Source organism: Salmo salar, chromosome 02 (assembly GCF_965601325.2).
Source record: "Salmo salar chromosome 02, fSalSal1, whole genome shotgun sequence".
Classification (NCBI taxonomy): Eukaryota; Metazoa; Chordata; class Actinopteri; order Salmoniformes; family Salmonidae; genus Salmo; species Salmo salar.
This window is the reverse complement of record NC_138292.1, coordinates 63,955,982-63,982,606: the sequence shown is the minus strand read 5'-3', so window position 1 is coordinate 63,982,606 and position 26,625 is coordinate 63,955,982. Positions and strand designations below refer to the sequence as shown.

The 26,625-nt window shown below is 42.7% G+C and overlaps 2 protein-coding genes, 1 long non-coding RNA gene and 1 other non-coding gene across 4 annotated transcripts in view; 2 read left to right on the top strand and 2 right to left on the bottom strand.

The window, feature by feature from the left end:
* Positions 1 to 1,892: 1,892 nt before the first annotated feature.
* On the bottom strand, positions 1,893 to 3,223 carry cp063 (LisH domain-containing protein C16orf63 homolog). The gene is given in 4 exon segments (NM_001141564.2): positions 1,893 to 2,368; positions 2,505 to 2,589; positions 2,691 to 2,888; positions 3,151 to 3,223. Coding segments are annotated over 4 exon segments (444 nt in total). The 5' UTR covers positions 3,179 to 3,223; the 3' UTR covers positions 1,893 to 2,235.
* On the top strand, positions 2,829 to 22,499 carry LOC123730490 (uncharacterized). Its single transcript, XR_006761928.2, has 3 exons — positions 2,829 to 2,972; positions 7,204 to 7,329; positions 22,294 to 22,499. It is a non-coding gene; the product is annotated as an uncharacterized LOC123730490 (long non-coding RNA).
* Positions 3,836 to 26,625, bottom strand: part of LOC106588920 (multidrug resistance-associated protein 1) — a 35,340-nt gene continuing 12,550 nt past the window's right edge. The window contains exons 5-31 of the mRNA XM_014178470.3: positions 23,799 to 23,921; positions 22,566 to 22,627; positions 22,214 to 22,345; positions 21,492 to 21,698; positions 20,429 to 20,606; positions 19,994 to 20,155; positions 19,776 to 19,868; positions 18,779 to 18,982; positions 15,564 to 15,710; positions 15,387 to 15,474; positions 14,691 to 14,760; positions 14,485 to 14,611; positions 14,147 to 14,323; positions 13,862 to 14,029; positions 13,457 to 13,652; positions 13,256 to 13,337; positions 12,975 to 13,092; positions 12,553 to 12,760; positions 11,033 to 11,343; positions 10,588 to 10,787; positions 8,244 to 8,370; positions 7,874 to 7,975; positions 7,180 to 7,326; positions 6,822 to 6,980; positions 6,560 to 6,726; positions 5,775 to 5,969; positions 3,836 to 5,604 (exon numbers count right to left, since the gene is read on the bottom strand). Coding sequence (XP_014033945.3) covers positions 5,496 to 5,604; positions 5,775 to 5,969; positions 6,560 to 6,726; positions 6,822 to 6,980; positions 7,180 to 7,326; positions 7,874 to 7,975; positions 8,244 to 8,370; positions 10,588 to 10,787; positions 11,033 to 11,343; positions 12,553 to 12,760; positions 12,975 to 13,092; positions 13,256 to 13,337; positions 13,457 to 13,652; positions 13,862 to 14,029; positions 14,147 to 14,323; positions 14,485 to 14,611; positions 14,691 to 14,760; positions 15,387 to 15,474; positions 15,564 to 15,710; positions 18,779 to 18,982; positions 19,776 to 19,868; positions 19,994 to 20,155; positions 20,429 to 20,606; positions 21,492 to 21,698; positions 22,214 to 22,345; positions 22,566 to 22,627; positions 23,799 to 23,921 — 4,059 coding nt within the window. The 3' untranslated portion in view covers positions 3,836 to 5,495. The remainder of the gene's footprint in view (positions 5,605 to 5,774; positions 5,970 to 6,559; positions 6,727 to 6,821; positions 6,981 to 7,179; positions 7,327 to 7,873; positions 7,976 to 8,243; positions 8,371 to 10,587; positions 10,788 to 11,032; positions 11,344 to 12,552; positions 12,761 to 12,974; positions 13,093 to 13,255; positions 13,338 to 13,456; positions 13,653 to 13,861; positions 14,030 to 14,146; positions 14,324 to 14,484; positions 14,612 to 14,690; positions 14,761 to 15,386; positions 15,475 to 15,563; positions 15,711 to 18,778; positions 18,983 to 19,775; positions 19,869 to 19,993; positions 20,156 to 20,428; positions 20,607 to 21,491; positions 21,699 to 22,213; positions 22,346 to 22,565; positions 22,628 to 23,798; positions 23,922 to 26,625) is intronic.
* On the top strand, positions 25,020 to 25,094 carry trnaa-agc (transfer RNA alanine (anticodon AGC)). Its single transcript has one exon. It is a non-coding gene; the product is annotated as a tRNA-Ala (tRNA).

Genomic DNA, 26,625 nt, shown 5'->3' with positions numbered 1-26,625 from the left:
TTATGAAGTGGAACGAAATTTATTGGATATTTCAAACTTTTTTAACAAATAAAAAACTGAAAAATTGGCTGTGCAAAACTATTCAGCTCCCTTAAGTTAATACTTTGTAGCGCCACCTTTTGCTGCGATTACAGCTGTAAGTCGCTTGGGGTATGTCTCTATCAGTTTTGCACATCGAGAGACTGAAATTTTTGCCCATTCCTCCTTGCAAAACAGCTTGAGCTCAGTGAGGTTGGATGGAGAGCGTTTGTGAACAGCAGTTTTCAGTTCTTTCCACAGATTCAGGTCTGGACTTTGACTTGGCCATTCTAACACCTGGATATGTTTATTTGTGAACCATTCCATTGTAGATGTTGCTTTATGTTTTGGATCATTGTCTTGTTGGAAGACAAATCTCTGTCCCAGTCTCAGGTCTTTTGCAGACTCCATCAGGTTTTCTTCCAGAATGGTCCTGTATTTGGCTCCATCCATCTTCCCATCAATTTTAACCATCTTCCCTGCCCCTGCTGAAGAAAAGCAGGCCCAAACCATGATGCTGCCACCACCATGTTTGACAGTGGGGATGGTGTGTTCAGGGTGATGAGCTGTGTTGCTTTTATGCCAAACATAACGTTTTGCATTGTTGCCAAAAAGTTCGATTTTGGTTTCATCTGACCAGAGCACCTTCTTCCACATGTTTGGTGTGTCTCCCAGGTGGCTAGTGGCAAACTTTAAACGACACTTTTTATGGATATCTTTAAGAAATGGCTTTCTTCTTGCCACTCTTCCATAAAGGCCAGATTTGTGCAGTATACAACTGATTGTTGTCCTATGGACAGAGTCTCCCACCTCAGCTGTAGATCTCTGCAGTTCATCCAGAGTGATCATGGGCCTCTTGGCTGCATCTCTGATCAGTCTTCTCCTTGTATGAGCTGAAAGTTTAGAGGGACGTCCGGGTCTTCGTAGATTTGCAGTGGTCTGATACTCCTTCCATTTCAATATTATCGCTTGCACAGTGCTCCTTGGGATGTTTAAAGCTTGGGAAATCTTTTTGTATCCAAATCCGGCTTTACACTTCTCCACAACAGTATCTCGGACCTGCCTGGTGTGTTCCTTGTTCTTCATGATGCTCTCTGCGCTTTAAACGGACCTCTGAGACTATCACAGAGCAGGTGCATTTATACGGAGACATGATTACACACAGGTGGATTCTATTTATCATCATTAGTCATTTAGGTCAACATTGGATCATTCAGAGATCCTCACTGAACTTCTGGAGAGTGTTTGCTGCACTGAAAGTAAAGGGGCTGAATAATTTTGCACGCCCAATTTTTCCGTTTTTTATTTGTTAAAAAGGTTTGAAATATCCAATAAATTTCGTTCTACTTCATGATTGTGTCCCACTTGTTGTTGATTCTTCACAAAAAAATACAGTTTTATATCTTTATGTTTGAAGCCTGAAATGTGGCAAAAGGTCGAAAAGTTCAAGGGGGCCGAATACTTTCGCAAGGCACTGTATATGTTATGATCTACAGTACATGCCTATATGCTAAGACCATGAGATAAAACTTGTATAAACATTCAATACCTACTTCATAAATGTAGGTTTTGTTTGTCGTGACCACAATATATATTCGAGACAGTTTATTGCCTCTGTGCACTTCTTCAGTGGAAGGTGTTTATCATGGAGTTTTATGAGAATGTGGGAGTGAAGATACACTGTAAAAATGCCTGAATACTCCAGGCAGAATTATTTTGTGCTACTACTGCCACTGTGTGATGAAACATAAAACAGTTAAAGTGATAAACCCATTGGCTACAAACAATAGACCTAATGCCAAAATAGAAATGATTACCACATCAACAAAATCAACATGTGAAGCCTATACCTAAAATCGAATAATTACAAATATGCTAAAAATGCTTTATTAAAATAAAAATGTATTAAAACAACTATTTATTTGAGATACATCCTCATGAGCAATTGGCACATAAAACGCTTACTACAGTATGTACAGCTATGCGGACATAGCAGTAGTGAAAAACTTACTCCATTTACAGACTCTCAGGGAACAAACAATTGGCCAAATGAAACAAAATTCAGACCTGTTGATTTTAACCAGTTTTGGCAACATTAACACACACTACTAAGGCTTTCTTGACATCAACTGCAAATAAATAAATAATAATAATAATAATTCGCTCAACACCCCCAGTCCCAGTGAAATCTGGAGTGACAGACAGGACACACCTGTGTTAAGACTCAGGACCAGGGAGTGTGTTAGGGTCTCTGGTCATTGTAGCAGGTGCTGAGCCCCTGAGAAACAGCTTCCCTCCACTGTCTCCACTGCTGCTTAGGAAGTGGGATAGCAAGCCGTAAAGTAGAGGCCTGAAAATACACAATATGTATGTCTTTACTAGGCCTAATAGTAGTATTTACAGTTTTCAATCAGGATAGGATAAGTATTTCAGGTCTGGAATCAGTTTCCTGTGGCCTTTTATGAATAATTTCTAGGTAAACTTACACAGATCTGGAACTGGGGTCCTCCACCACTTTCAGCTCATTCGCCATGAACTGTCTGTCAAGTGGTACCTCAGGTTGACCTGATTCTGAAAAACATTGATTTGATAAGGTATTAAAATCCAACTTTTAATTGAATAACTGTGAACCTACCAACGGCACTTATATTCAGTTCTGAAATAATATTCACCTGCTGTCAACACTGACGCTGTGTATCGATACTTGTTGAATTCCAGGTACTCGCGGATGAGCTCGTTGATTAGAAGGTTGTCGTGCGACAGCGCAGGACGCGGCTCGCTCTGATCATCGAGCGCATTGAACACCTCAGCTCTGATCCGAGCCTTCAGCTGACCCAACACACCTCGAGACTCCAGGCTCTCTCTCAGAGCTGGGAGAGAAGATAAGTTGTTGAAAATGGCATCATAAAAACCTCTGCAACTTGTGGGGGCATATTGATAACGTACAATTTAAGGTGTGTTGTTCTGTACGATAGCCAGGCAAACTTTGATAGCTAGCTAGCTAGCTAGCGTTACCTAGTGTCGTCTTACACTGTGCGTTGCACGAACTATGAAATAGTTGCACAGTTGCAATTCGCTTCCCTTTAATACATGTAATATAGACTTTAAAGTGAAAGAAAGGACAATGCTTACCGCATTTCAGTTCCGTTATGGTCGCCATTGCAACAGGTATAAACAAATGGCGTTCGTGTCCCTCACCGAGTTCAAAGGGTAAACTGTTAGCTGCACAAGGTAACTTTTGCTCCCACCTAGTGGTCTAAATGGGTTACTTGCCTGGGCATGACCAAATCGGTTCCCACAGCGACAAAGTCAAAGGGGTCTATGTCGTAAACCTTTATGAAAACAGAAATTAGCTTTTTGTTCTTAATATAAGGTCAGGTATAGGCATAATGTTAGCAGTGTGATTAAGGTTAGGTTTAAAATCACATTTTAAGTAGAGACATTGTAGAAATAGGCAGGGTTTATGACTTTAGCTGTGGTGACTAGTGCCTTTACTGTAAGCAAATTATGCCTACTGTCTGCATTGCAGGAGGTTGGTGGCAACTTAATTGGGGAGGACGGGCTCGTGGTAAAGGCTGGAGTGGAGTTGGAATGATATCAAACACATTCCATTTGCTCTGTTCTGGCCATTGTTATAAGCTGTCCTCCCCTCAGCAGCCTCCTGTGGTCTGCACACCCTGTCAATGACAGGCTTTGGAAAATGTGATCCCATTTATATTACAGTCATTACATTACCCAACTGCCTGCAGTCATACTTGGCTCATACTTATATAAGGCATAATTGTATAAGGTTTCACAGACAAGACTCGCAAAAACATTATTTTCAAAACAGTTTTATTATTTCCAGCATGAATTATTGCACAGTAAAATGTTCAATCAAAAAAATAACAGATTGAATACAAAAAGTATAAATATAATACAATCTCTTAGAATTTGAAGGCAACTTCCATGTTCATTATATCACAAATATTGTATAGTTTCTTCTTAGCATATTGTCTAAACCAGTAAGACAAAAATATTAAGGTCCTTTGACTTCTTTTGGAAAAGTCCATGTTATAGATATAAACAGGAAGGAATGTCTATTTACAGTCAGTCATAACTGGAACCAAAGGAATAACAACAATAACACTAACATTGAATGGTATGTGATGAGAGTCTGTTACCTCAATATGTCACCCATAGCTTTGAGAATTAGGTGGTCTGTGTGTGTGCACGTGTGTCGCACCCATAGCTGTGAGAATTATGTGTGCGCGTGTGTGTGTAGGTGGAACGACTGACAGATGTAAAGTCGACAGAAACTTTTTTCCCTTTTTTTTTTTACACATTTTGTCCATTGTATTGAAAAGTCGTTCTCTTCATTCATGTTGTGTTTCCCGTCACCACTGTAACAGTTGAATGGCCAGGTATTGTAGTCCTACATACCCGACCGTACAGATTCTATTGACCGTTTTATGTGTTTACTTAGACTGAAATAAACAAATACCGCAGAATAGTTGGATGCTAGGCTAGCTAAGCACCTTGGCTCGCTGTGTTTTCTTCTTTGACCAGACTCATAAAACACTGAAATGGCTGGGTAGGAATCAGACTGATGAGTGTGTTTGTGCGTCTGAAATGGCCCCCTATTCCCTATATAGTACAAAACCTAAGAAAGTGCACTATATTCTGTGGAATAGGGTTCAATTTTAGATTGATGACTGTGAAAAGCTTTGTGTTTTCTGGGTTTTACAGGGTCAGCCCTTTAAGGCTAGTGGTCGGTCAGAGAATATTGCTCGACTTTCTCTAGACTTACCCTGTGGTTGGATGGTATGAGAATTTATTATAAACTTTTTTTTCTGTCTGATGAGTTGATAACACGGGGTCCTGTTGGAGGAAGACCCAAATGTCAGTTACCATCACTGATATGAACAAAATAGTCGGATTTGGTTGCCTGAGACTTCAACTCAACATCAAAGGTACCCAAGTGTTCTTCAAAAAGATGCTTCATAAAATGTAGCAGATCTACAAAAATGATTTGGTTCACATTCAGAGACAGAACCAAAGTCCTTTGGATTTTTCACTCAATCTGACTTTGAACTCCATAAGTTTCACTGGCACAGCCTATATACAATACTTTAAATGTTTTCCTAGCAACAACCCATCTGCGTCCAATAAGAGCTTCATAAATTACAGTCTTTGAGATCGGGGCTTGATGTCTCTTTCCCCTTCCGAGCACCAGTTTGAGTGTGCGTAGGTTACATGTCTTTATTGTGACCAGAGAGCACATACTGTTCACTAAATCGTCATCAGCTTCACTTCTGGGTCATCTTTGGTTTACATCGACTTCAGTTCCGGGTCGTTCTAAAAGCATTGCTCTCCGGAAGAGTTTGAACTGCCTGGATCGTGGAGCTTGGAATGGCCGATTCTACATGTGTTGTTTGGAAGAGCCATGGCCATCAGAATTTTCCCCTAGCCAGAGCCACCTCGGAGCTGGGTAGCTTTTAGACTAGCCCAGCCTCTCGGCACATACGGTAGAACTGTCCCCTGTTTGAGATGAGGTTGGTTGGGGAGTCCATCTCCGAGATGTGGCCTTTGTCCATCACTATCACTCTGTGGAAGGAAGAGAGAGAAGAAGTGTCAAATTCTGTGACTGAACCATTGATGTTGCGACATCATTTGACTGGGGCGTAGTAGCTACTAAGTGTAGGAAAGGAATTGATATGCACATCCCAAACTTGAGAAAACTGGCACTGGGCAAAAAGTATAGCAGAGAGCCTTACCTGGTATAGTCCATGATGGTGTTGAGGCGGTGGGCGATGGTGAGCACGGTGCAGTCCTCAAACTGTTGTCTGATGGTGGACTGGATCAGGGTGTCTGTCTCCAGGTCCACAGCGGCCGTGGCCTCGTCCAGAACTAGGATCTTGGTCTTACGGAGGAGAGCGCGGGCCAGGCAGACCAGCTGGCGCTGACCCAGACTAGAGAAGGAGACAAATGAAGGAAGGTTGAATATTGACACTTAAACCTTTGATCACCAAAGCACAGAACATAGAGGTTGACAGATGATAGAACCAGATATAGTAGACCAGATGAAGCAAATATAATTTTTAGCCCAGGAATAGGCTAAATCGGGATGCAGGACACCAGCCCTAGCCTATATGCTTTGTGTTTGGTCTTTGGTGGTTCTTTGTAGCTCAGTTGATATGTGTCACATATTGTTACGGGAGCGACGCAGGAGATGAGAAGCAGGTACGGGGAGTGAAGGTTTATTAGCTGACGGACATTAAACGGAACAGGAACAGCGCCTGGACAGGAACACATAACAAACAATGCAGACAGGGAACACAACCAAGGAACAGACAGATAGATATACATGGGGTAATCAACAAAGTGATTACCTCGAGCGCCAGAGGGGAAGAGCGGGAGCAGGCGTGACAGATATGCATGCCTAAAGTGTAGGCACGCATGACTGTAAGTTGCTTTGGATAAAAGTGTCTGCTAAATGGCATATATTATATATTTATATATACTATTATGTTATTTGGTCAAATATATCAATTGTCTGTACCTGAGGTTCTCTCCTCCTTCCGAGCACTCATAATTCAGTTTGTCAGGCAGGTTGGACACAAAGTTCTTGAGGTGAGCAAGCTCTAGCGAACTCCATATTTCCTCGTCAGTATATGTGTCGAAGGGGTCAAGGTTCATACGCAGAGAGCCGGAGAACAACACAGGGTCCTGTTGGAGGAAGAAGCAAAAGTCAGTTACCATCACTGTAGTAAGACATTTTGGGGGATTATCAAATAAAATCGATCAATCAATAACTGTAGTACCTGTGGGATGATGGTAATGCGGGATCTGAGGTCGTGGAGTCCGATCTCTGCGATGTTGACTCCATCGATGTAGATCTCTCCCTTGGCTGCCTCTAGGATTCTGAAGATCCCCAGGGCAAGGGAAGACTTTCCAGCTCCGGTTCTGCCCACAATGCCAACCTAAGAATGACAAATGAGACCCTTCGTTAGATAGGATCAAATAGTTTTTACTGGTCAGGTAACATGGCCCGGGAAAATACCCCTGGTCCTAAGTATGATAAAACTGTAAAAGGAGTATGTTGCTTCAGACAAAACTGAATATCATAAACAAAGCATTATGGGTACTGTAGAAGGCTACCTCATTCTAGATTGTACTGACCTTTTCTCTCTCCTGGATTTTCAGGGTGATGCCTTTCAGTGCCCAGTCCAGGCCCTTGCGGTACTGCAGTCCATAGTCTTGGAACTCTATAGTGCCAGTCTGAGGCCAGGCCAGAGGCAGGGAACTGCCCTCCACGGTCCACACAGCCTGGTGAGTATAGAGAACAGTTAAGATTAAATGGATCTGTGTCTCTATATCTATGTTCTTTGCTCCTCTATGTCTATAGATCTAAACAGGTTAGTTGCACAACACTTCAGTTACTGTAAACCTTGCTAGATAATGGTTAGTTTGGCAAGACTTCAGATACTGTACACCTGGCTAAAGAATGGTTAGTTTGGCAACACTTCAGTTACTGTAAACCTGGCTAGAAAATGGTTTGTTTGGCAACACTTCAGTTACTGTAAACCTGGCTAGAATATGGTTAGTTTGGCAACACTCCAGTTACTGTAAACCTGGCTAAAGAATGGTTAGTTTGACAACACTTCAGTTACTGTAAACCTGGCTAGAAAATGGTTAGTTTGGCAACACTTCAGTTACTGTAAACCTAAAAAAGAGAATGAATAACACACATAAACCAGTAACTGCCGACATAACTTACAATGTTAATGTCATGACTCATGTCATGCATATTACTTATATAACAGCTCATTTCATTGGGGGTATTAGCTAACAGAGAAGGTATGCAGATGCTTACCTCTTTTGCAGTGTCAGCATACTCCTTCACCCTCTCAACAGACACAATGTTGTTCTCTACGTCTGTCCATGATCTCACAATCCAGCTCAGAATGCCAGTCACCTGCACAAGACAATTGCAAGGTTCAAATTAAAACAGAGCTCTCTCGTTTAAGGTAATATGCAGTTAGGATTGTGCAGCACGTAGGTAGGCTATTCTTCTGCTTTTTTTTCAGTTTGGTAAACCACACACCTTCTGATGCAATAAAAGGGATTGCCTGTAATGGGTTTTGTGTGATTGTAGCCGGGTACAAAATAATAAAAGGACTATTCTTTGTTGCTAAATGAGTCGTTTACCCATAATGACTATGGTATAGGGTGTAATATCTTACCTGGAGGGAGTGTGACACAGCCAAACCAACAATGCCAGGGCTCAGGGTGTCTTTCCCCATCACTGAGAGAATAGCTGCGGCTAAGACCACACCGTTACCGACAAACTCAAGATTAACTGCCAACCACCTGCGGATATCAGGAGATGAAAGCCTGATTAGTTGTGGAGAAAGTTTTGGCCTCCACCATTCATCATGGAGGTGTTTTGATTGTGTCAAATCGCCAGTTGGCAACCCATCCCTTACTGGATTAATTGACACATAAACAAACATTACAATGATTCCCAGTGATAATTCCCAGTGATACAGTGAGGGAAAAAAGTATTTGATCCCCTGCTGATTTTGTACGTTTGCCCACTGAGAAAGAAATGATCAGTCTACAATTTTAGTGGTAGGTTTATTTGAACAGTGAGAGACAGAATAACAACAAAAAAATCCAGAAAAACGCTTGTCAAAAAGCGTTATAAATTGATTTGCATTTTAATGAGGGAAATAAGTATTTGACCCCCTCTCAATCAGAAAGATTTCTGGCTCCCAGGTGTCTTTTACACAGGTAATGAGCTGAGATTAGGAGCACACTCTTAAAGGGAGTTCTCCTAATCTCAGCTTGTTACCTGTATAAAAGACACCTGTCCACAGAAGCAATCAATCAATTAGATTCCAAACTCTCCACCATGGCCAAAACCAAAGAGCTCTCCAAGGATGTCAGGGACAAGATTGTAGACCTACACAAGGCTGGAATGGGCTACAAGACCATCGCCAAGCAGCTTGGTGAGAAGATGACAACATTTAGTGCGATTATTCGCAAATGGAAGAAACACAAAAGAACTGTCAATCTCCGTCGGCCTGGGGCTCCATGCAAGATCTCACCTCGTGGAGTTGCAATGACCATGAGAATGGTGAGGAATCAGCCCAGAACTACACGGGAGGATCTTGTTAATGATCTCAAGGCAGCTGGTGACCATAGTCACCAAGAAAACAATTGGTAACACACTACGCCATGAAGGACTGAAATCCTGCAGCGCCCGCAAGGTCCCCCTGCTCAAGAAAGCACATATACATGCCCGTCTGAAGTTTGCCAATGAACATATGAATAATTCAGAGGACAACTGGGTGAAAGTGTTGTGGTCAGATGAGACCAAAATGGAGCTCTTTGGCATCAACTCAACTCGCCGTGTTTGGAGGAGGAGGAATGCTGCCTATGACCCCAAGAACACCATCCCCACCGTCAAACATGGAGGTGGAAAAATTATGCTTTGGGGGTGTTTTTCTGCTAAGGGGACAGGACAACTTCACCGCATCAAAGGGACGATGGACGGGGCCATGTACCGTCAAATCTTGGGTGAGAACCTCCTTCCCTCATCCAGGGCATTGAAAATGGGTCGTGGATGGGTATTCCAGCATGACAATGATCCAAAACACACGACCAAGGCAACAAAAGGAGTGGCTCAAGAAGAAGCACATTAAGGTCCTGGAGTGGCCTAGCCAGTCTCCAGACCTTAATCCCATAGAAAATCTGTGGAGGGAGCTGAAGGTTCGAGTTGCCAAACGTCAGCCTCGAAACCTTAATGACTTGGAGAAGATCTGCAAAGAGGAGTGGGACAAAATCCCTCCTGAGATGTTTTTAAACCTGGTGGCCAACTACAAGAAACGTCTGACCTCTGTGATTGCCAACAAGGGTTTTGCCACCAAGTACTAAGTCATGTTTTGCGGAGGGGGTCAAATACTTATTTCCTTCATTAAAATGCAAACAATTTATAACATTTTTGACAAGCGTTTTTCTGGATTTTTTTGTTGTTATTCTGTCTCTCACTGTTCGAATAAAACTACCATTAAAATTATAGACCGATCATTTCTTTGTCAGTGGGCAAACGTACAAAATCAGCAGGGGATCAAATACTTTTTTCCCTCACTGTAATTTTTCAGGTGTTCTGCGCAGTACGCACCGCATAAAGAATGACAAATAAATCAATACATAATAGAGATAAGGTTATCCAAGCAATAATAATAACCCTAGAGTAGTGAAGAAAGAAATACAGATAAATAAATACAGAAAAATTTCACGGAAGGCATTTAAAACCGGTCTGTTACAAAGAGAAGATTGAAGTGTGAGCGATTATAGGCCTACACACAATCAATATGCATACATGCACTTTGCTATAGGCCTATGTCTGGAGCTAAATATTTGTATAATTTAATTATAGGTCGCCCCTTTTCTTTTATTCCAGGCTTTATTTTTAAAAAATCCGAAAACGGAACAATGTACACCAGTCACCACACCAACTGGATATTTTATTTTTCCAGAGCATGTACTGCAAGGTGAATTTGTTTTTCTATCAAACCTAACCTGGTGGCCACAAAGCGGGGAAAGTAGGAGGTCTGGTTGAAGTCGACCCTCTTGTTAGCCTGCACAATGAAGCGGTGCTGTTCTCCGAAGGCCCGTATGACACTGGCTCCCTGCACTGTCTCGTTGAAGTGGGTGTAGATGGGTGAGCGGCTCACCGACTCCAGCCTCCGCAGCTGGCAGGAAGTGGCCACGTAGAAACTCTGTAATGCACAACGGAAAAATAAAACATTACGTTTTAATGAACCGAAAGTACCAAGAGGTGGTGTATGGGTGTGGAAGTGGGTTTTCCACTCCAGCATTTCTAGTAGATTTACAGTATGTAGCCTGCCATTACTTAGCACTACTATGCAAAACCAACAACTTGCAAAATCTGCTATTTTGGTTTTCAAGAGTCTAAAACTATTATTCCCCCACAAAACGGTGTCTCAGTCGGTTAGAAACATACCTGAACGAAGGCGTAGAGAATGGCGAGGGGCAGGATGACGACCGCCGCAAAAGGTGTAGCCAGCATGACGATGATACAGACTTCCATCAGCTTGAAGAGGTAGCCCAGCATCATCTTGAGGCCGTCGGGGATCATGCAGTCGATAGCGTCGATCTCCTTGGCAAAACGGTTTAGGAGGTTCCCACTGGGGGTGGTCTCAAAGAAAGACATGGGGGAGTGGAGAACGTTCTTCAGGAGGTCCATGTGGAGGTGCCGGGACGCGATGATACCTCCGACCGAAATGGCCACCGTGGTGCCGAAAATAGCGATTCCTGAAATATAAAATAAACTGCTGTTAGGATCCATGCTGTTTGGCAACTGTGGTTTATATCATATACTGAAACTCTCAATCTCACAGAAGGACTCTTGGAGGACTAGTACAATGGAGGGTTATAACAGATCCAAATAAACAAACATTAGTGGGATTAAAGATGGAATCCGCATTAGGGGAAACAGCGCCACTGTCCGCCCCAGCACCTTCGTTGTTATTGTTTTTGTTTTGTGGACGAAACGAAATTGAGGTGTGTCAAGCAGCGTGGTAAAACAAAATGCATTACATATTCTGCTGTTCAGTCGTGCATGCAATAATGTCTGAGGGGAAAAAAACTGTGTTCGTTCTTCGGCGTAACTAATTTGTTGTTGTGATAGCCCCAAACGTACGTGGCAGTTTCACCATTAAGGATTCTTGCTAAACTGTAGTCTATGCAGTTTCACCATTAAGGATTCTAGCTAAACTGTAGTCTATGCTGTTTCACCATTAAGGATTCTAGCTAAACTGTAGTGTATGCTGTTTCACCATTAAGGATTCTAGCTAAACTGTAGTCTATGCTGTTTCACCATTAAGGATTCTAGCTAAACTGTAGTCTATGCTGTTTCACCATTAAGGATTCTAGCTAAACTGTAGTCTATGCTGTTTCACCATTAAGGATTCTAGCTAAACTGTAGTCTATGCTGTTTCACCATTAAGGATTCTAGCTAAACTGAAGTCTATGCTGTTTCACAATTAAGGATTCTAGCTAAACTGTAGTCTATGCTGTTTTACCATTAAGGATTCTAGCTAAACTGTAGTCTATGCTGTTTTACCATTAAGGATTCTAGCTAAACTGTAGTCTATGCTGTTTCACCATTAAGGATTCTAGCTAAACTGTAGTCTATGCTGTTTCACAATTAAGGATTCTAGCTAAACTGTAGTCTATGCTGTTTTACCATTAAGGATTCTAGCTAAATTGTAGTGTATGCTGTTTCACCATTAAGGATTCTAGCTAAACTGTAGTCTATGCTGTTTTACCATTAAGGATTCTAGCTAAACTGTAGTCTATGCTGTTTCACCATTAAGGATTCTAGCTAAACTGTAGTCTATGCTGTTTCACAATTAAGGATTCTAGATAAACTGTAGTCTATGCTGTTTCTCTTCATCCAAGTCAAAAGGACCTACTTTTATCTTTGGTGTCTTTTCCCAGTAAAATGCATTCACCACTGACCTTGTGCGAAGCCCAGAGCCCCGTAGACGGCCAGCTTCATGTCTGTGTCGACCTGGGTGCCGTTGACGATGGGTTCGTCGGCCCACAGGCTCAGCCAGTAGTTGTAGGCCAGCGAGGCCCCCTGCTGGAAGGCGTACAGGAAGACGATGGGGATGATGAAGGCCATGCCAATGGTCTTGAAGTACTCCATGTACATCTCCAGCCTCACCTGTGGTAAAACAAAGAGGCAATCAGTTGCTAGAAATTGACAAACACCTGTTAATATGTGAAAGGGGAGAAAGAAGCTCCATTTGTTTTAAAGAAACAATGTACTGGAGCGCTCAAATGGGTACAACCTGTATGGCTATGGAGACTTTATAATTTAGTTTGAACCATTTTTAACCATAAGAGGTGCAGTCAAAAATCAGCTCTTCTAGACTCACCCTCCCAGTGTGTGCCTTGTCAACCTCCATCAGCTTTCCCAAGTCCTCAGGAACCTGCTCCTCGTCTATCTCAGACATGGGCTCCATACCCTGCAGGTTAGTACTGTTGGTGTCTCCCCTAGAGAACATAGAGGGGTTTCAGTTAGGTTTTTATTTTTAAGACGCTTGGCATGCTCAATGTGATGTTTTCTCCAATAGACGTTTATTATGCCATTGAATCAATTAGAACCATGATATTATCAGGAAAATTATGATGTAATGTGCACTGGAAATGCACTTACCCAATGAGCTGCTCTTGGGATAGATCTCTTGAGAATGGCATGAAGTCTGTCACACTCAGCCGTGAGCTGGCCCTCCTGGCACCTGCAGCAATGGTACAAAATGTTCATTTACATGGTGAATAGCTTGTTGGTGAGAAGCAAATGTTTGTTCATCAATGGCGATAATGACTTCTCCCACATTTCATTACAATGAGGTCCTACCTCTCTGTGCGGCGGTCTCTGTGACGCTCTCTTTACGGTCGTTGCTGGCAAACATATGGATGAAGTCTGCAAAGGCCCCGTGGCGGCTCAGCAACTCCTGGTAGGAGCCACTCTCTGTGATCTCCCCGTCCACCAGCACCAGGATGAGGTCCGCCTGGGGCAGGAAGCTCATCCCATGGGTTACTAGGACACGGGTCTGGTAGCATAAACCACAGGAGCAGGATTAATCAAAATAGACGATCAGCAGAACTAGCCTAATACAAATGGTGTATTTGATTTGAAGAATCTGCAAAATCATGCATTTCCATCTCAAAACCACACAAGGAACATGTAAGCTTCTAATATTGATTTCTACAAGTGTCATTCTGACTGTTAATAGAGATAATATTTTGGTCATATTTTTACCTTATCTCTTAGCACTCCTTTGGGTCCGATGACTTTGTCGAAGATGTGTTGCCCCACATGAGCATCCACAGCAGACAGGGGGTCATCCAGCAGATAGACGTCAGCCTTCCTGTACACAGCCCTTGCCAGGCTCACCCTCTGCTTCTGACCACCCGAGAGGTTCAGACCCTGTCAGGGAGAACAATCAAGAAGAAGACATGACTCCAGATTCCAGAACATACTAGAAGACCATTTGATTGGCCATCTAGTCAAAGGAGGTGGAATTCCAGAAGATTATTTTCACACCTTCTCCCCAATCTCTGTGGAGTCTCCAGCAGGCAAGATCTCCAGGTCAGGCAGCAGAGCACAGGCGTCCAGCACCCGCTGGTACCAGGTCTTCTGCTTCTCACGACCAAACATAACATTGTCCTGGACCGTGGCATTCTGGATCCAGGCCTGCTGAGGTACATAGGCCACTGAGCCCTGTGGAGACAGAAAAATAAATGGAAGAACATTAGAATTGAAGAAGAAGAACATTGAGTGTAAACCAGACCCTCACAGACAGATTGTAACACTGAAACTGAAATCCTTAGATTCAATATATTCAACTTCTGTTGCTTCCTATTTTAAGAGAACTTGTTTGCCTTAATTGAGACACTGCCGCTCCTCTTCTCTGTCTCTCCAAGCATGGCAGACAGCAGGGAGGACTTCCCGCTACCCACATGGCCCACCACCGCCACCAGTGAACCCTGGGGTACACACACATTAATCCTGTAAACAGAGGAGTGGAGTTGAGTCTCTTAACTTAAACTTCAGAACTTGTGAAAATGGGAATACTGTTATGATTTACCTTTTAAGACATGGAGGACCTTCTTTAGTCCAACTGAACGTTCCATTGTCTATCAACACACCTTCCCCATCTGAGAAGAAAATAGAAAAACAGAGGGAGAGAGGAACCATTGAAAAAATACAGTAATATTTCCTCTCTGCATACAGGCATAACAGTTTCTGCACCCGTTTATGCACCCAACAACTACCCAACGTTAAATATATATAATGTCCTTTTAAGTAACATGTCAAATTGCAGAGTGTACATAATTACAAGAGGTCTAAAATTACAGTGTGTTCTTTTTACGAGCTGTCTTAAGGAAGTGTTGACGGATTACAGGCGAAGAAAACTGCTTTTATTTATCCGGAATCATACGTCTGACTGTCTAGAAGTAATTTACATTCAACCACTGGATGGCAACATCATATCATTACTCAGTCTCCCCAGTCGACCTCGATCACAGGAAGTGACAACATAACATTACCATTAAGGGTTCTGGATAGAATGCCATGGATATAAACAACAAATCTTCGGAGGCTTGTTTTTATTGGTTACGACAGGCAGAGATGCAGACCACAGTTCCCACTGGGTAAGAGTTGCTATGAGTGTTTTTGTTGATTAATTGCTATAGGCTGATACAAAGCCCTTTGCTCCACTTGGAGCTAAAAGTTATAGGTCAAGTATGTCAACATACATGGCACCAGTAGGTGTTCTTACCAGTACTCAAAGGGGCCTTGGCTACATTGTCGTCTTTCAGCTCCTCAGAACACAGGTATTTCCCTAAGCGCTTCAGCGAGACAATGGCCTAAAATTCAAAGATTTATTTTTTTTTTAACAGCAGCACAAACATTATACATTGGTTTGGTCTGTTGAATACTGGACATTGTATTTCACCTGCATGGTAGTGCTCATGGCAAAGGGTAGCTGGCTCAGTGGGGTCTTCAGAATGTTGATGAGAGCCATGGAGACAAAGACCTTCTGGGCATCTAGGACATTCTTGTCATCAATCAGCACATAGACACCAAACATGGCAAAGGCAATCTGGGGGAAAAAACAAATAAGCATGATTGGGACATGGTGACCTGAAGCTGTAACTGTAACCATCACACAAAGAATTCAGCGATGATACATTTCTACTGTGAGGCTTGAAGCTATTGATAGAAAAGAGTAGACCTGTATAGCCGAGCGAACACTGCAGCACGGGTATTATTTACCATGCATTTTCCAGTCAATTTTCGGTGTTCTGGCTTGTTAGGATGTTCAACAGAGGGTTACATTTATACAAATGTTGAATTTAACTTTTTTTTAATTCTATTTACTTATTTAATTAAATGTTTTGAGAGTTGTGTGTGTATATATATGTATATATATATGTATATATATGTGTATATATGTATATATATATATATGTATATATAAATATGTATATATAAATATGTATGTATGTTTTAAGTCATCCCAAGTGGATGGGGTTGAGGGGGAAACATACACCTATACCTCCTTTTTTATATATTGTTTTACTATCCTTAAAATATGCGTATTGCACAAGATACCTTAGATAACGTTGGTGGTTCCCTCCAGAATCCCTTCCCTAGTTGTAAACTTTATTATGTTGGCCCTGGATAGAGTTCTACTGAGGTTCATTTGAACATGGTAGTATTTAGCTCTAGTCTAAGAGAGGTAGATGCAGCCTTCCAGCATAGGGGTCCAAGGTTTTCTTTTAGGTATTTTGTTGTTTTAGCTGTTTTAGCTGTTTTTTATTTTCTTTATATTTAATTACTCTGACCTTTCAGCACACTTGCCATGTGATCGTACTAACATTCATTTCTGATTACTATGACTATGCCTAATTAACATACTCTAGGTTCCACATGCTTTGTCAGCTGGAACGTGAAAGGAATTAACCAGGTGGTCAAGCGTAGCCGAGTGTATGCTCATCTTAAGTCCTTAAGTCTGGACATTGTTTTTCTCCAAGAGACCCATCTCCGGTCCAGCGACCATGATAAACTAAAGAGAGGATAGGTAGACCAAATATTTCACTCCAACTTTGGTGCTAAGGCCAGAGGGGCAGCCATCCTTATCAGAAAAGGCACACCGTTTGTCTCCTCCAAAGTCATTTCAGATACTAATTGAAGATATATTATAGTAATGGGGAAATTGTTTAGCACACAGGTTATTCTGGCTAACCTCTATGGTCCTAACTGGGATGACGCTACATTTTTCTCTGACCTCATCGCAACACTTCCTGACCTTAACTCTCATCATTTGATATTGGGCGGAGATTTCAATTGTGTAATGCATCCAAGTCTAGACAGATTCAGACCGAAGCCCAACAATGTAATTTCAAAATCAGGCGCAGTAATCAACTCATTTCTAGAATCCTATAATTTGTCTGATCCATGGAGGAGGAGCAATCCCACTGCTAAACAGTACTCCTTTTTTTTCTCCAGTCTACAGCTCATATTCTAGGATTGACTTTTTCCTGCTGGAGAATAGAATTCTTCATTTTGTAACTAATAGCCAAAATCGCAGTATCATTATCTCAGACCATAGCCCTGTCCAGCTAGATATCCACTTTCCGGACAGTACTGTGTCACATGGAGACTTGACCCACTACTACTATCCTGTAGTGCCTTTAAAAAATACACATCAACTCACATTGATGTCTTTTTACAGATCAACTGCACCCCTGATGTGTCTCACTCTACTGTGTGGGAGTCGTTAAAAGCATATCTAAGAGGCCAAATTATTTCATACACACTGTATGACAACAAACAGCGCACCAAATGCTTATCGGAGCTATCTAAACTGATTCTAAATGTGGACAACAGATATGCCTCTGCTCCGACTCCTGAACTCTACAAAGAGAGACTGCTACACCAATCGAAAATTTGACAATCTTTCCACCAAATAAATCACTTTGTTTTTTTGTGACCTATTTGTTGATAACACATTCGTCTCATTCCATACTCTGAAGGTTGACCATAATATTCCCAATACCCACTTCTTTAGATATCTGCCCAAAAACATTTCCCTTCATTTCCACTCGAGCCCACTAAGTGTCCAGTCGACAGGTGCTTAGATCTTAACCCGTATCTGAAGGACAAAATCTCCAGATTATACGACATAATACAGAACATAAATCCGCCTTCCTTGGCAAATACAAAATCTGCATGGAAGCAAGACATAGGCAGGCCCGATGATATATGGCAACAAAGTATTGAGCGTATCCACACATCATCATTTTGCATAAGGCATGGGCTTATTCAGTTTAAGGTTTTGCTCATTCTCCATTACTCAAATGACAGATTGGCAAAAATATACCCAAATGTTGACCCCAAGTGTTTGAGATGCCACCAGAGTCCAGCGACTGTGGGACACATGTTTTGGTCATGCCAATCTTTAAGAGGCCTCTGGGACCCCATTTTTGAGGCATTCTCACATATGTGTAAACATTTGTATTACACATATGTACCCCACATGTTTTGGGGGCAGTGACCCCAACCCGGTCACTGCCATTTTTGGGGTACTTCCCCTAGACCAGAATGCTACATCACTGCTAGCTCGCCACCTTGTCCTCTTTCACTGGAAGTCTGCAAAGCCGCCCTCCTTTATGCAGTGGGTTAAGGAGGTGATGTCATCTCTGCCTCTGGAGAAGGTTAGGTACATTGTGCATGGGTTCCAACAAAGTTCGACTTAACCTGGTCCCCATTAATACAATACGTGGAGAGCCTGTCTTTTACTTAGTGTAACTTGCATATTTTGGTAAGCAGTCATGTCTGTCCTAGTGGCCATTTGTGCTGCTAAGAATTTTTATTTAACTTTTTCCCCCATTGTTTTTGTTTCTATTACTGTTTGTTTCTGTTTGTTTCTTTCCTATTTAACTTACTTTTATAGATGCCTTGGTCGGTGGGTGGTTTGGAGGGAGGGAGGGAGGGAGGGGATGGATGGATGGGAGAATGAGGGGTTGGGGTTGTACTGTTTTTGTTGTTATATCTGAAAATCTATAAAGTTTTTTTTTTTAAAGAAAAAAAGTAAAGAGTAGACACTGAGCTATACTCCGAAAGACCAAACAACTATTACTACTAGTTATATTGTATTGCACATACCAGGAAAGTGGAGGAGTTGAAGGAGGCGATGGAGATGGAGTAGAGGATCTGGGACTTCTTCAGGGCCTTCAGTTCTTTCTCCCTGTATCCCAGGACCTGCTCCAGAAAGGCCTTCTCCCATGCATAGAACTTCAGAATCTTGATCCCGTTCAGGATCTCGTTCATCAGCTTGATTCGCCCATCCATAAACTTCATCTGTACCTCCTAGGGAGAAGCATTGAAAGACATGGTTAAATAGATAGTCGGCCCTTCTAAAAAGAGGGAAGAAGACAGCAACACCACAAGAGAACAGCACAATAAAAAACCTATGGAAGTGTTGTTGCACCAGCATATTACTCATCTCAAGATGGCGCTGCAGTGGATAGTAGCCGTTTTACGGGCTCCTGACCAATTCTGCTATTTTGTGTGTTTTTGGTTTGATGAAGCATGTGACAAATAAAATGTGATTTAATTGGATTTTATAGACATAGAGTTAGTTGTCAGTTACAGCTGCAAATACTTGTCAAGTAACAGCTAATGTTAAGCACTCTACAGAAGTATGTACTTGTTTAATTTAATTAGAATTGTACTGTGTTACCGTATTGAACACAGTTCTTAACACTTAGCAGTTTTACGACGAGGAAACAACAAAGCGGCCAGGAAAGCGGTCAGTGACATTCTACGACTGTAAGTTAGATTAAAACAGGCATTATTGCCAAAACTGTCTGTTGTTTTTCCCAAAAAACAAATGAAAAATATAGCCTTTTTTAGCCCCTTTTTTTCTGTGGTTGTTTTTCAAAAGCATAACATGGTGAAGACATCCATCCAACCCGCACTCCCACACAGCTCTGCTTCGGCTATGTAAACCAGCTGTGGCATCCCTGACCAAACATGCAACATCACATTCTGATTCGGCTACTGCCTGGGGTCAAAGTAGCCTGGAAAGACTGTCTGGTCCCAGATCTTTTTGCACTGAGGTCAAAGTGCATATGAATCTCCTCATAGGACAAGTCCGTACCTGCAGTTTGCTCCTTTTCTTGGCGATGAATCCGTTGAGTGGGAAGATGAGGATGACGGTGGCAATTCCGGCTAGCGCAGATGGGCCTAGGTGCTGTAAAATGGCATCGATTTGCACAAGTCATCAAAATCAATGTTTGTTATAAATGAGTACCAAAGAAAACATATGTCTGTCATCAATGAGTACCAACAAAACAGAAGTGACGGTGCCATCCATACCTGCCAGAGGAAGAAGAGGCAGAGGGCGATCTCGATAGGAGCCAGCCACACTGCGTTGAAGTAAACCACAAAGTCCATGAGCTTCTGAGTGTCGGCTGATACCAGGTTGACGATCTCCCCCACTGTGCACGTCCTCCTGGATGCACTGTTGATCACCAAAGACTAGAGGAAAAACCGAACAACCTCAAGTTAAACCTCCAGTAAATGAATATTATGTAACACTTGGTTTCAATGTTTCCAACGTAAATAAACTATATGTCGACAATTAACATATTTATTTTTCAGGTTTTTTTTTTTTTGGTCCTTGGAAAAATAATATGTTAATTGTCGAGGTATAGTTTATTTACTTTGGAATTTCAAGCCTGGCATTAAGAGCCAATGTTTACAACGTGAAGCCCAGTCACCCACTGTCTACTGGTTGGCACGACGACGTACCTTTCTGTATACCAGTCCCATCACGGCTGTCTTCACTCTCATGCCCACGGTGAAGCAGGTGTACATGTACTGGTGGTTGAACAGGGACTGGAGACAGGACAACAGGAACATCAGGGTAGCGTAGAAGTAACCCTTCCACAGGGGGGCGTCTTCTTCGTTCATGAAGCCCAGAAGAAGACTATTGGAAAGGGGATAAGGGTGAAAGAGAGAACATGGTAATATCATACAGTACTTCCTGTGGATACGTTCTGCATCATGTTTCTGGAGCCTTTTCAGCATACTCAACTCAACAGAGTCTTATTCATACTATAAAACATAAGCCTATACACTGAACATGGACACTGTGCCACTGCCAATGCAGTGCATTTAATGGAGTCATAAGCACAGACACTGTACTGTTCTCTGTCAGCTTTGTTTACCCCTGTCATGTTCCTTCACTTTCACTGCTTTGCCATGCAGCCCTATGCGGACTATGATCATTAGTGTGGCCGCAGTGCCTGCTGGTCGACACAAAGCCGTCTCTAGTTGCACAACAGTGCTCCTCTTGTGGCTGGGCTGGCCTCAACACTTGGCTAGTGGCTCTCTTATTGTGGTCCACCAGAGCAACCTCAACCTTTCTGCCGTTTAGAGCCTTCTCTTCACTCTCTCTTTCCTTCCTTTCTTTCTTTTCTTCCCTCCCTTAAGCTAAGCTAATGTCCTTGACTCTCCATGTTGGGGCAGAAAGCTGTGGTCTCTGACTGCTTTCTCTTGACTGTAATTAACACTTCCACCAAGCCATGGTTGTGCAACAACAACAACAAGGTTCCTGTCTAGACTGGCATTGGGTGCCAGAGATGGGGTCAAGCATGGCGGATCCAGTTTTAAGGTTTCCAAATTGACATTTTAGTATGTATATCAATGTCAAGGGCATTGGAAATAGACGTGGAATCTGTCTGTCTTGCAAGGGGTTATTGTGTCAAGTGCTGCCCAGTTTACGATGGCTTTGTTTACGATGTGATGCCATGGAGTTTTGGGAGCTTAGTCTCCTGTGTAGAATTAACGTCAAACCCTTAGCCATTTTTACCTGAGCACCTGAGGGATGGCAAACATAAAGAAGTCGTGGAAGATGATGCACATCGTCCCAGTAAGGAAGTAAGGTCCGAAGTTCCTGGCCAGTGTCCTCAGCAGACAGAAGCCAGAGCTCTGCTCCTTCTGCAGCTTCCTGAGTATCTGGGCCTGGTCGGGCAGTCTGGTGCCCAGCGCCACGCCTGCCGCCATGGTCTTCTCCTGCCTGGAAAAACAAACAGACAGAGAGGACATCTTGGTTTGATGGCCCTACATGTTGCCTACTTTTTTAAATATGAAACAAAGGGATGAAAAACATTCAACAACAGTCATTGTTGTTCATTTGACATCTCCGATGCAAAAATGTGAAGAGAAGACTTTTCAACAGCCATAAAAGGCATTATCCTGCCCACACGTGAGTAGAGGAGCGCTTAACGCAAGGTTTTGGAATTTAACAATGGGATCTTCAAAGCTAGTGTCTCGACGTTACAGTATGCTGTCCTTAGGGGACTTCTTTTGACCTATTTTCGGACTTAAGTGTCCCTTAGCGAGACAGCTTGTTTTTCCGATTACAACTACACAAGCTCCTCAAGGGACCTCGATCATCTAGAGTTCTAGGCATACACTATTCTGAAGTTTAACCACAATGTCAATGTCATAAAATTAAGTTTATTGATTCCTGAGTCTCTGAAGCTACAGAATTAGTTTGGCGAGAGTATGCATATTGTAATTGGTTCTTACTGTTGCAGTTTGGCGCATTCTGTTGTCCACTCCTCCTCCAGATCAGAGATGATCTTGTCCGATGTGTCCTCTTCCCTCAGGTTCCACAGGTCTCCAGCTTCCAGAGGGGTACGATAACCTTTAACCACCAGCCTGAGGGGAACATCGATGATACACTGAGTGTGCAAATTAAGAACACCTTCCTAATATTGACTTGCACCTGGTGTCATGGAAAGAGCAGGTGTTCTTCAGGTTTTGTACACTCAGTGTATAAGTTATACACAAACACCCACGTACATTATAAGATTGGCAGTATAAAAGATTTTTCAAACAAGTCAACATGTTGTTTGAGAGTTTCATTAAACCATCTTACCCAGTAAACCACCAGAAGAGCATCTTCGACAGGAAAGAGGCATCCTTGACTGGACATGGGTTCTGAAACAAATTAGAGGGTGAATGTCACTGACTTTGACCACCATGTAAATCTCTCAATGTTTAAAGGCTTTGGTAAAACATAGGATTCCTCTGTGGCTGACTGTAATGGTTCTATGATGTACTTGTAGAGTCTATTTACTGGATGCTAATGAGTTTAAACAGCATGATGCAGTAAGGTGGTCCTCAGTGGAAACTGCATGTGTAAATAGCTGGAGACTGTGGACAGGAGTAAAGCGCGTAAACAGTTAGAGTTAGTGTTGGAGCTAGGGTTGGGAGGAGAATTTGAGGTCCATGCTGGGTGGTAACATGTCGTCACTGTGGCACCATGCTGAACACACACACCTACACACTAGCAATTTGTGCTCATGCTCGATCTTTGGCAACCTCTCTTCCCTTTACCGCCCCCTCACCGGAGGTCTTACTCTGTCTCTCTCTCTCCATCTCTCTCACTCTTCCTCTCCATCCCTCGCTTTCTCTGTTGTTGTGACTGACTATGAGAATCTCTGACCAAGATGTGGGGAGAGCAGAGAACACACTAGGGTGTGGCTCTTGCACCAGGCTGTGGCTTCCAGTCCTCTGAACCTCACTACCGCTGGCCAACCGGGACAGATACTGAAAGAGTTTTTTGGGACCGTTTGTTTTCTTGTTTTTCTCTCAAGATACAGTATCATGTCATGTCATGGACTATATAGGCTTCACTGTAGCTACCACTAGCAAAGTCAAGTTGATTAGAACAGGAGTTGTTATAGTCGCTATGGTTGTTTGGTTGGAACATGATTCATCAGTCTTTTTTGATTGTACCGACCGTGAGAGAGTATGATTCCGTAAACCGCAAAAATACAGAACTGTGTTGGTGTAGTAGTGGTGTAACGATCGTAGCATGGTTCATGTGGTGTGTGAGTCGTATGTATGGAATGGACAGAGTAGACAACACACATTCATTCATTCATTCACACTGTCCTCATAGGAAAGTGGGCAGAGAGAGGAAGTGAATCACTTGAGCTTCCACCAAAAGGGAAACTCAGTGAGTGTGTTGACAACGAAAGTCGAAAACCACAAGATGGCTTCTATTCTCAATCCCAGTCTCTGCCCAAGCATTCTCTCATGTTTTGGAAGGAGAGAGCATTTTGACGGAAGTGAAATATAGCCCACGTTCTGATCTAATTCCTACCTTGACGAGGACGGTTTTTCCCTCTGGAGGCTGGTCAGCGAAACAACACAGGAAGAGCTGGGCCAGTTGGAGTGAGAAGTAGGAGAAAAACGCTGTGTATCTCACAATATCGGTGGTGATACCCTGTTAAAAAAGAAAACATTGAATATTACATGATTTGCCTAAGTAAATAAAGGTTAAATAAATAGAATTGTCAACATTATCGTTGTAATTGCATTTCTCATGCAACATATAGTTGTGTAACCATTTGTGAGTTTTAAGACATAGGGAAATGGGTTGGTTACACACAGCATTGTGGCATCAAGGAAATCATGTTTCAATTTAAATGCTCTGTCACAACTGGTAAAAATTGTATCATTAATTGTGCTACTTTTTATTTCATCAGTGTGGGTTTGCGTGAGTTTGTCAAAATGCAAGCTTTTCTTCCCAGATAAAGATTTCAAGATTTCCCATACTTGAACTCAACATAAGGCACACTATATAGGACAGGATATGGTTATATGCCACGATCACAGAGAGACTCAATAAAGCTTATTTTGAACCGTAAAGCCAAATCGTGGTGTAAAACCAAAGTCTTTAATACGTCGCTTTATATAAATGAAGAAATAGTAAAAAGCTCCCTGCAGTCACGCTACGACCCATATCTGTAAATAGAGAGATTGTGGGTGAAGCAGACACAAACCAATCCTCCCTCCCTCTTTCTCAATGGATGACAGCCAAAACAGTGATATTAACCGCGTATTATGTGAAATGTGGTTTTCACATGTTATTCTTAACTTATAAGAGACCAGCAGGCCTGTTTTTGATGGCCCATATGTCAACCTAATGTTTACTCGTTTCCCTTTGTGTGAAAGTTAGAGCCATAGTAAACGGCCGTTGGAGTGATTTTGACATTTTAGTCATTTAGCAGACGCTCTTATCCAGCCCTTACAGGAGCAGTTAGGGTTAAGTGCCTTGCTCAAGGGCTAAATATTTTCATCTAGTTGGCTCAGGGATTTGAACCAGAGACTTTTCGGTTACTGGCTCAACGCTCTTCACCGCTAGGCTATCTGCCGCACAGGTGCGTCTTATGATCAAATTGTAATTGTCAGATGCTTCATAAACAACAGGTGTAGAATTACAGTGAAATGCTTATGAGCAATGATAGCTTGGCTATGTACAGTACAGGGGGTACCAGTACCTAGTCGATGTGCGCGGGTACGAGGAAACTGAGGTAGATATGCTTCCCTGTGGCTCAGTTGGTAGAGCATGGTGTTAGCAACGCCAGGGTTGTGGGTTCGATTCCCATGGGGGGCCAGTACAAAAAAAAATTATGCATTCACTACTGTAAGTCACTCTGGATAAGAGTGTCTGCTAAATGACTAAAATGTAAAATGTATGTACAGATAGGTAGGGGTAAAGTGACTAGGCAACAGGATAGATACACTGCTGCTATTGTCTATTACTGTATGTGATGAGTGTGTGTGTGGCGAATGTATGTATGTGTTGGAGTGTCAGTGTAAGTATGTGTGGGTAGAGACCAGTGTGTGTGCATAGAGTCAAAAATAGTGCAAAAATGGTCAATGCAGATATTCCGGTTAACTATTTAGCACTCTTATGACTTGGGGGTAGAAGCGGTTCAGGAACCTTTTGGTCCCAGACTTAGCACTCCTGTACCGTTTGCCATGCGGTAGCAGAGAGAACAGTCTATGACTTGGTTGGCTGGAGTTTTTGACAATTTTTAGGCCCTTCCTCTGGCACCACTTGGTATAGAGGTCCTGGATGGCAGGGAGTTCAACCCCAGTGATGCACTGGGCCGTACGCACCCCCCTCTGTAGCGTCTTGCGGTCAGATGCCGAGCAGTTGCCACACCAAGTGGAGATGCAGCCAGTCGAGATGCTCCCAATGGTGCAGCTGTAGAACTTTTTGATGATCTGACGGCCCATGCCAAATCTTTTCAGCCTCCTGACGGGGAAGAGTCATTGTCAGGCGTTCTTCACGACTGTGTTGGTGTGTGTGGACCATGATAGATCCTTAGTGATGTGGACACTGAGGAACCTGAAGCTCTCGACCCGCTCCACTACAGCCCATGTGAATGGGGGAATATTTGGCCCTCCATTTCCTGTAGTTGATGACAACCTCACACTATGTTGCGCCCAGAGTGCAGATAGGGAGAACAAAATAGATCTGGCCGCATAGTGAAAACATGGTCAGGATAGTATGGGGCCAGGAGTGGGTGGTAATATATGCCTGTAAACATAGGTCAGTTGGTCTGACCAACGAGCCGAGGGAATTGGGTCTGCAAAACCAAACCAAACATGAACTCTGTACACTCAGACCTTTTAGCGCTGCAGTGAAATGTCTCATGTTGAGATACAGGAACTGTCTTCTAATGTTGTTGCTAGTCTACCAGAGGAGCCGGTTGGTGGCCATGTGTGTGCACGTTTGAGAATGTGTCCGTCTATACACTGAGTGTACAAAACATGCTCTTTCCATGACAGACTGACCAGGTGAATCCAGGTGAAAGCTATGATCCCTTATTGATGTCACCTGTTAAATCCAATCAGTGTAGATGAAAGGGAGGAGACGGGTTAACAAAGGATTTTTAAGCCTTGAGACAATTGAGACATGGATTGTGTATGTGCGCCATTCAGAGGGTGAATGGGCAATACAAAATATTTAAGTGCCTTTGAACGGGGTATGGTAGTAGGTGCCAGGCACACCAGTTTGAGTGTGTCAAGAACTGCAACGCTGCAGGGTTTTTCACACTCAACAGTTTCTAGTGTGTATCAAGAATGGTCCCCCACCCAAAGGACATCCAGCCAACTTGACACAACTGTGGGAAGCA